Genomic DNA, 9,912 nt, shown 5'->3' on the forward strand with positions numbered 1-9,912 from the left:
ACCACAAACGCGTGAGAAATGTGTTGTGTTATGCTGTTAAGGCAACTATGATATCAGTAGGCAGTAGGAATTTTTAAACTCCATTACAGTCTTATGGGACCACTGTTGTGTATGCAGTCTATCACTGACTGAAATGTTGTTATGCGGCACATGACTATTTCATATATATATATATATTGGGGCGAACTAACATGCTTGTATGGAAAGAAGACATCTGTGGCTTATGTGTCCAGTGTCACTGATTGAACCTAAGTGTGTGTGTTGGTGGGAGCATCTCCCTTCCCATTCCATTGGTTGGTCTTCTGCTAAGAAGAGAACCCAGGGTTCAGGTGCTCCTGACCAGGACAAGGGCTCAGGGGGCTCTGTGATGCTGGGCTTGGGAACTGAAGGACCCACAGAAAGAGTTGAGGAGCCCACTGTCTTCCTGAGGAGCACTGGAGACTGGGGGTGGGCGTGTGTTGATAGGAGAACACCATCACTAGCAGAGAACCTCCTCACAGTCGCCAAGGGGTTCTTGGAGAGTCCTGCTTCTCATATTCACCTCCTTGGATGAAATCTCACTGGGCTGCAGGCATCTCACCTCCGCACAGATGATAGAACTGTCCTGTGGAAGAGTTGGCTCAGGATGAGGAAGCAAATGTAAGACAGAGGGTGAGAAAGGAGCAGGGATCCCAGCTCACCTTTCTCCCCACGGTGAACTCAGCAGACCTGGCTGTGGGGAAAGAATGAGCTCAGGTCAGGTCTCTGTGCTCCACAGCAAGTACATCTCCTTCCCACCCCTCCTGGCTGGCTATCTTCCTCTGGAAAGCCAGGGAAGCCAGCCAGGGGAGATTCCTTTCACTCCTCCTCAACCTGGAATTGGGAGACCTGGGTTCTAGTTCCAGCTGGACTACACACCAGCTGTGTGACCTCAGGTCCTGGGGGAACTGCCCTTCAATTAAGAGACTCCTTGACTGTTCATTTCCCCTACTGCCATTTATGGGAAGGAGCAGAAACCCTATGCCAATTCAAACCCATTTTTGAATTGAATTAGGAATTGAATTAGCAGGGCAGATAAGACATTAAAATGACAGCAACAACAAAACTCCCTGTTTTGAGCATCTATTACATGTAGACAATTTTTAAGGTTTGTTTCTAGGACCTAGGTTCTATTCCTAACAACTTATAGTAGTCCTGCAAAGCAGGCATTGTCTCCCCTTTGTAGATTAGGCCCAGAGAGGACACTTGACTTGCCAAGTCAACAGTGAATAAGTACATAGAGTCAGGTTTCAAACTCAGTTCTGAGACTCAGAAACCCACATTCTTCTCATGATGCCACATGGCCTATTTCTCTGTTAAAGGACCAGCCTTTCCCCCATCTCTGCCAACTGACTCTGATAGCTGTGGCTGGAGCTCATGGTCTTCTTGACTCCATCTTATAGTGGAGACTGTCCTGTTTAGACTTAGACTCTGGAGCAAAGGAAGATTACATCATTTTTTCTCTCTTTTCTTTGTCCTTCACATTGTTCAGGAAAGGGCAAAAAACTCCCTGCACTTATCATGGTAACAGTGTGGAGGAGATGATGTTGAGAATGGTGAATATAGTGGTCATAGTGGTGTTTGTGGTGAGCGTGGTAGTGGAGGAGATAGGTGGTTGTAGTCATGGTAGCATTGATGATGGTGTGAAGGTGAAGGTGGTAGTGAAGGAGGAGATGGAGGTGACAATAATGGAGATAAATATGATGGTCTTAGTGATAGTGATGGTGGTCACAGTAATGATAAAAGTGGTAATGACAGTGGTAGTGATACTCTCATTGTAGGTCCAAAACTTCTGTTTGCAAAGGTACCAAGTTTGGCCTGAGATCACTCACCTTCACTCCTCTTTGAGGTTCTATGCACCACAGAGTAGACAACACCTTCATCTTTCCCTTTCTGGTGATGCACTGGAAGAAGGAATGAGGCTTAAATAGGATCCTCCTGACTATTATCTCCTGATGGAGAGAAGCCCATCAGGGGCTCTGTTATGGTGATAAGTGGCAATGAGGGTTAGTCACTAATGTGGGGATAGCCATTATGGCAAGAGGAGTCAGGCCCCCTTAGCATTTTTTTTTGCAGCTTCCCTAGCCCTGACACTGTTTAAACCAGAGGTTGACAAAATTTTTCTGTAAAAAAGGTGTACATATTTTTGGCTTTGTGAGCTGTATAGTCTCTGTCACAAATGTTAACTCTGTAATATGAAAGCTCTCAAACAAAATAAACAAATGAGCATGTGTGTGTTACAGTAAAACTTTATCTACAAAAACAGGCAGTGTGCTGGGTTTGGCCCATGGGCCACAAGTTTGCCAACCCTTGGTCCAAACATTCCCTGCCCCATCTCCTGCAGCCCTGGCTCCCTTCCCACCCCCTTCTCCCACCACCAGCTCCACAGCACTCCCTCTTCATGCCCTTTCTAGAAGCTGTTTGTTTTCCTTCCCCAGATCACTCCAATTCCTGAGATACAGGGCTCTGGAGAGCTCCCTTCTTACTTCCCTTAAGAAGCTCTTTTTGGCCCACATGGGCACACCACCATCCTGCTGGAAGTCCTTACCATTGGCATATAGTGGGCACTGCTCTCCACCTGGAGCTGTGGGTGGTATCTGGGATGGAAGGGGCCCTAGGAGATACAAGGGCATGATTCACTGGGTGTCCCTTAGAGGGCAGGTGGGACAGGGGACAGGAAAGCTGTGAGCAAGAATGACAAGATGGCCGCTGGAGGTTTGAGGCTGGTTTGGTTAGGAGGGCTAATTCACAGGTCTGGACATGGTTGATTTTTATGGGATGTTTCCTTTGAAAAATACCCTAGATGGCTCCATGGGATTCACAAACTAGGAGGAAGTAAGGTCAGCAAGAATGGATCACATTTTTGCATGAAGAGGGCCTAGGCTTACCAGTCAAGCTGCTTTTCAGAATGAAAAAAGCTAATAACTTTGACCATACACTATATGCCAGACACTGGGCCAGGCAATCCAAATAAAATATAATCTTCCTAGTAAAGCACCTAACCAGTGACCAGCACATAGTTGGATTTCAAAAACACCTCTCTTCCTAATTCTTTGGCGTCTAATGGTTTTCACAACCATCTTGCAAAGGTTGATACTTTTATCTCCATTTCATAGATGAGGTGACTGGAGCTGGGAGAGGCGACTTCTATAAGGTCACAGTAAGTAGTGGAGACAGAATCTTAATCCAGGTTTGCATGCCTTTTCTCCACTAGCATGCTGCCTCTGGAACAGCAGGTGCTTCCAGAACTTTAAAGGTAACTCTTGGGATAGGAATTGAGTCACATGTAAATTTTAGAACACTTGGTTCATGCCTGGTGCCCAAGAAATACTCATTACTCTAACAGCTAGAAAGCATCAGAATCACTGGGTAGGATATGTGGAAATGGCTCCTTCTGTAAAATCAAGAGGGGATTTATGGAGACTTAGACAGATCCCCAGTGATTAAGCATTCTCCAATGCTCATTCGTCAGGGCTGAGAAATGAGCCTCAGTTTCTAAGTCTCCATTCAATGAAGAGTTCCATGAGTTTGACAGAACTTTGTTTTATGGGATGTGTGACAACTGGTAGTAAAAGGAACACTTTTAAACAAGCACAGCAGAACCTGTACATGCAGGTGAGTGCTACTTTGAAGTGGACCCCTTGCATGACCATATCCTTGTTCCAGTAACACCATCATTGGTCAAATGTTCTAAAAATTGACTTTGGACATTACATCTGTAGACTGTCTTTGGTGGTGGCATATTTCTGTTTGCTGAAGAACAGCTATGCTATTTGGAAATGGTTGTGAGTCTCCCAGAGCTGGGTGTGGAGAACAAGGCTATTGATCTGGCTGTTTTTCCTGTGTAGCTAAGGAATTGGTCCTGAAAGTGACTTTCTGAGCAATATTCTAAAGAATATTTTGTGCGCCTGAGATTCTGAGATATTAAGATCACCACCAGCAGTCCTGTTTGCATGAGAGACAGGTTCCTTAGTAAAATGAAGCCCACCTGCCCCAAGGTTGGCAGTGGGTGTGGTGGTGATGGTTTATAATCTCTACATCAAGAGGATGCTCTTTTGTTCCCTGTGAAAGGTATCTTGTTCTTGAGGATCTTTCACTAGTGACCACTCTTTCACCATCTCGTCTGGGGCTGGGGAGGGAGGCAGTTGTGCTACATTACTCTGCCATTACTCTGCATTTAATGCTTTGACTCAGAGGTGAGTGGACAGAAACAGAAACACCTGTATTACCGAGGCCAGGCTGGGCCCTTTGGAGGAGGCTTTATTAGACACAATGACAGCATAACTCACAGATCTTTGGTTTGTGGTTCCCTACTCCGGCTGCCTCCCCAATAGCTCTGGGCATCCTCTCCTTTTCCCCCACTATGAAAAAATACCTTAAAGCAAGTCTAGCCTGTATTGAATCCAGACTCAAGACTAGTGAGAAGGGTGGGGATGGGAAGTTGTACGGACAAAGACTACATATTCAAAAGGGGAGAGGAAGTTGAAGTCTGGTCCAAGCCTTAACTAGGCGCCTGGTGAGGCAGGGTGTTGGGACTAGGGGTGGGAAGAGACCTTTTCAGGTACCCTGGTGGATGCAGGAAGGAATGCTTTGAACATATGACTGGGTGGTCTTCCTTAATTGTCCGGCTGGTCCAGCTCCTAGAAAACTCATCCCAAATTTCTCAACAGAGGGAGCTGCAAACTTAAATAAGTACATCTAGCTTTGGAGGTCTATGAGAACAATCACTTTTGTCCTAGAGAAGCAGAAAATAAAAACATTGCCCCTGCAGAGGAGGAAGTGGGGTTGATTTGAACCTCTGTAGGTGGATTTGAAGCACTAGGAATCATAGCTTTGGCACTGGTAGCCATTCCTTATATGTGTGTGGCCTGAGGCGAGCAAAGGTTAGAGTTGGAATAAATGCGTGGCCCCCCAAACTAATTGCTTTGAGAGCCAACATTCATTCTTAATTATCGCGACTGTGACAGGAAGAAGAAGAAAGTCTGGAATATCAAAATAAATAGATAACTTGAAATGTTGTTTATCTGATTGTTTTCCTCTACATCAGAATTTTAACCAACCTTTTTATTTTCAGTGATTTTGATTAGAAGCATTAGAGAATGCACAGAGGAGAAAGGGCAGCCTGGGAACCTGCTGGGGTGATCTGCTCAGATTAGAATGAGAATTTACTGAGCACCCACTATGTGCCAGTCTAATACATGAGGTATTAGATAAATGTTATCTCATTAACTTAAACCCTTACAACATCCCTGGAAAGGAAGCTGATTTAGTGAGTCTTACAGTGAACTGGCTCAAGGCTATGGAACTAATGGTAGTGTTGGGGACAGGCCATTGCTCAGTCTTGTCTATCATATTTCCTTTCTGATAGTTAATATCCTTTGCACACTCTGCTACAGTAAAGTACTGTACAAGATGAGTGTGTGTGAGTGAGCCTGTGCATATGCACTGTAGTTCTGTCTTCTTTCTCCTCTGCTAAGCAGATCAGAGCTCTGCTGAGCTCAATGAGAGAGAGAGGTGGAGGCCTTTTTTTTTTTTGCTCATATTCCTAGCCACAGATTGTCTTCCAAATGTAAAGGATACTGACATACCTCACGTTTGGCTTGTAATAATTCCTTGGTTTATGTTCTAGTCATGCCTGAGTGTGCAGTTGTGTGTTTGTGTGCATCTCTGGATGACTGTGAGCATGTGAGCAAGTGCATGTGTGTATATGTTTCGGAAGCATTAACTGTCCTTCCATGTGCCCCTTTGTGTGACACAGGAAGAGAAGTCCCCCCTGCCACTCCACACCCAGGAGAAGAGAGTGGCTGGTCCTGTCAGACTCTGGCTTTCCAAAGTCTGGGCAGGGCCTGGCACAGGAATTCAGCAGCTAAGAAAGCCAAGAAGAGTTACTGACCAGCTTTTCTCCAGGATCTCAAATAAACCAGAAGTCCAGCAGCAATAACCATCAGGCCAAGCAGGCTCGCAGGAAGCCAAGGAACCAGCCAGTTGCTGGCGGGAGTGGACAAGACTTGAGAACCTGGGAGCAGGGAGAAGAAGGTGGCCATGAGCACTGAAGATAAAATTCGGAAATGCATTCTAGCCTGGCACAGAACAGGCAGAATGACTGATATTAGGGGAACCATCTGGCCTGGGGGAGCCTCATAGATGGGCATGAAGGGTGGCTCAGGGGATGGCAGCAAGGATGATGGTGACACCACGAGTGACCACGTGACTGCTCCCCCCATGAGGCTCCCCACTCTCCATGGACTTCAATATTTCTCTGCCAGGCTCAGTGGACAGATGGACTAATTAGGGTCCATGCTCAGTCATGCAGTGGCTGCCATGAGTCCAGCACTGTGCCAGGCGTGATGGGAGGAACACAGAGGGTGAGATCTGACCCCTGCCAGCTTGCTGGGGCTCAAAGCTCTGTTGGAGAACAAAACACACCCTTCAGAGACAGCTTCTTGGGCTCACTCCTCTCTCTGGAGACACTGTTCTCAGCCTCGCAGGAGTAGTTCCCAGCATCCTGTTCTGACTTCACTGGGAAGAGGAGGGAGGTGGTTCCACCACAGGGAGCTGAGTGGTTCCCCACAATCTTCTCATCAAGGTAGAAGGAATACAGGATCGGAGGGGAGCCCCTCTGTGCCTCACAGAGGAGCTGCACCATGTCCCCCACAGCAGGGTCAGCAGGCCCGTGGTGCAGAGTGAGCACAGGACGGGACACAGGAGCTGGGACACACATGGGGTGGGAGGCTCAGCCTGACCACCCAGGACCCTGGCTCCCTCCTCTCCTGGGGACCCTTCCCCCAACTCCTTTAGCCCCAGGGGATCCCACTGCCTGATGCCCAGGGCCCTGGGGGCATCTCCACTCTCTCGCGCACTTACCCTGCACTCTGACCTCCAGCTGGGGGCTCTGCTTCTGGACCTGGCCACCCTCAGGGGCCACCTCACACCAGTAAAGCCCAGAGTCTCCCTCCTTGGCTCCCGGGATGCAGAGTTCTGGGTGAGGGCCCCTGTCCTGCAAGGTGTGGCCGTCCTTGTGGAAGGAGAAAAGGAGCCTCAAGGCTGACCTCAGGGGGTGCAGCTTTGTTTGACATCTCAGGGTCACCAGGCTACCCTCTCGGGGCTCAGGAGAGGGGATGGCACTCAGCACAGGAGGTGGGAACAGCTCTGGGGAGATGCAGGCCCAGGACTCAGGAGGGGAGTCCTGGATGATGAAGCCCCAGGAGGCTGAGGCCTGAGCTTCTACTCATCTCAGGCTGCAGCCCGGGGACCCCGATGGGAGGCAGTTTCATCCCCAGGACCCGTCCTCTTACCCTCACCCACAAACTCTGAAATGACTCCCACACAGCCAGGCCCTTCTGGAATCTTGGAAGTCAGAGGCAGAGGGGGCCTTTGAAGTCCTCTAGTCCATAGAGGGGAAGGGTGAGCCTGGACTGGTCCAGGGTCTTCCCAGTGCCCCCTTCCCAAGAATCTCCCCGCTCCTTCCCCTGGCTACATGTGTCCCCCATGGTGGGGAGAGGTGGGTATTGAGACAACATCTTGGGAAACCTCGGGGCCCCACACATTGGCCCAGCATGAGGGGCAGCCAGAGACAGGGGTCCAGCCCAGAGAGCTACAGACCTCTAGAGACGGGACCCTTGAGCAGCACCTCCTGCCCCACAAACTCCCAAGCTGGTGACTCACCTTGGACTTGAACCATGGCAGTCTCTGAAGTTTGTGTGAATGTCTGTGGAATATACATCACCTGCCCAGAGCAGCTGTACTGGCCACGGCTCTGCACTGTTGCTGCTCCCATGGACAGAGTCTGGTTTTTCTTAGAGAAATGAAGGAATTTTCCATCTCTGTAGAACTTCACCTGAGACAGTGGTGTATTCTTCAATCCCTGACATCGCAGAGTCAGGGCATCTCCTTCAAACACAGGGTTTGGCCAGGCTTGGAGGTACAGCCAGACTGCGAGACAGAGGAACAGGGCAGCCCTGGAGCTGCAGGTCCCATCAGTCACTTCTCTCCCTCTGTCCCCCAGCCTAAGGCCTCCTGCTGGGGATGGAGGCCCTTGGATGGCACTGGTACGGTGTCACTGTCTCCAGTCCTTCATGCCGACCAGAGAAGGGCAGGACCTGGACTTCCTTTACTCCTCCTTCCTTTCCTTCTTCTCTCCTTCCTCTTCCCTCTTTCTCTTTATTCCTTTCCCTTCCCCTCCCCTTCTTTCCTCTCCCTGTGTCTTCTCTCTGGCTTTCCTCCCACCCACCCTCCTTGTCTTCTTTTATATTGCACTTTCCTGTCTGCCTTGCCAAGCTTGGCTTAATTGCATTCATTCTGTTCATTGTCTTGCCTCATTCCTCCTGACTCAATTCCCTCCAGCCTAGATTGGCTTCTCCTCCTGTGGCTACCTAATGTGACACTTTCTGCAGCCTTCACTTCTGATAATAGCAGCATCTGTGTCCACCAGAAAGCAGCTGGTGGGGCATGTTGGAGGTGCCACAGCCTGAGTTCTCTCCCTCCTGTCTTCCTCATTGGGCTTCCTCAGGCCCAGCCTCCATCTCTACCCTCAGCAGGGCGTTTCATCTTCCACCACTCTTATGGAAGGGATCTGTTCTCTCTGTCTCTATTCCTAAAAGGTATTCTGTGCACTGATGTGAGCAGGAGAAGAGCTCCCAGGGATCCACCATCACCTGCAGGGCAGGCTGAGCCTGTCCCCAGTCTGTATCTGTCCCCAGCCTGTATCATCTCTTTGATAAGCCAGACACCCCCATTCCCAGACAGCCTTCTGAGCAGGCCTGATGGCCTGAGACTAATGAGGAGTAACAGTTAGGGAGCCCCGGCACATCCTGCTCTTGCCTGGATCTTCTGGATCCTTAGGACCCACTCTCCTCACCCTGGAAGTAATGATGCTCACCGCATTACCGAACAGCAAGCCTTGCTTCCACTACTGCTTTTTCTAACAGCACTAAGTATTGGTTTGAATTATCTCCCCCTGGAATCACAGAATATGTCCTTGGAGGTCAAGATTTCATGGATCAGAATTTTTTCCTGTTTGACAGAAAGCTCCATGGAGGTCAGTGACACAGAATGGGCTGGAGGGAAGGGGATCTGAGGAAGGAAGGAAGACTGATCAGCAGAAAAAGGTGCCTGCTTCTCTGAACATAAGAGGAAGGAAGGGAGTCCCAGTCTTGTTGAGTTGAGAATATAAGAGCTCCAGAACCACATGAAGAGAAGACAGAGGCCACAGACACTTTTAAGGGTATAGGACAGAGGCCTAGAGTCCCACTGCTGAGGCTTGTGTCACCCTAGGACTACCCTTGGCCTTAGACTAGTGGAGTTCCAAGTTCCTCCTTTTCCTAGGAACTGGCCAAGACTCCTGAGGAAGGGGCCTAGTCTGGTGCTGCTCTGCAGATGTTTCTGGGGGACCCCATGGCACTGTCCTGTTCCCATCCAGTAAGTTTTGGCCCATAGACATACTTTGAATTAGAAGAGACATGGACACAACTTACCAGTTTTCCCAACACAGGGAACTGCAAGAGAACAAAGTAACACAATTAGGTTAAGTAGCAAAAAGAGCTTTCTGACAAGGAGGCCTGTCACTTCAGCAATGGGGACTTACACCCATTCAACCAACCACCCGGCCACCAAACCTCCTAGCCACCCATCCACACAACCATCCAACCATCCAATCACATAACCACTCAACCACCAAACAACCCAGCCATCAGCCGTCCAACCACCCAACCATCCAAACATCCAACCACCCAACCACCCAACCACCCGGCCACTTGACTACTCAACGTTTGTGCTGGACCTACTCCCTAGAACTCTTTGCCCTATCACAGTTCAAATGTTGCCTTCTCAAACAGGTCTTCCCTGGGACTCCAATCAAAAGAATTTTCCCCAATCACTAAAACAATGCCCCATTGT

At 49.0% G+C, this 9,912-nt stretch overlaps 1 protein-coding gene across 1 annotated transcript; it reads right to left on the bottom strand.

The window, feature by feature from the left end:
* On the bottom strand, window positions 1–8,901 carry LOC100974844 (Fc receptor-like protein 6). Its single transcript, XM_063604246.1, has 9 exons — window positions 8,897–8,901; window positions 7,684–8,063; window positions 6,883–7,167; window positions 6,445–6,726; window positions 5,912–6,034; window positions 2,567–2,632; window positions 1,851–1,922; window positions 681–712; window positions 1–604 (listed from the first exon to the last, which is right to left on the bottom strand). Exons 1-9 carry the CDS (start codon window positions 8,899–8,901, stop codon window positions 479–481), a joined length of 1,371 nt encoding a protein of 456 aa, XP_063460316.1. The 3' UTR covers window positions 1–478.
* Window positions 8,902–9,912: the final 1,011 nt, after the last annotated feature.

Source organism: Pan paniscus, chromosome 1 (assembly GCF_029289425.2).
Source record: "Pan paniscus chromosome 1, NHGRI_mPanPan1-v2.0_pri, whole genome shotgun sequence".
In the NCBI taxonomy this organism is placed as follows: domain Eukaryota; kingdom Metazoa; phylum Chordata; class Mammalia; order Primates; family Hominidae; genus Pan; species Pan paniscus.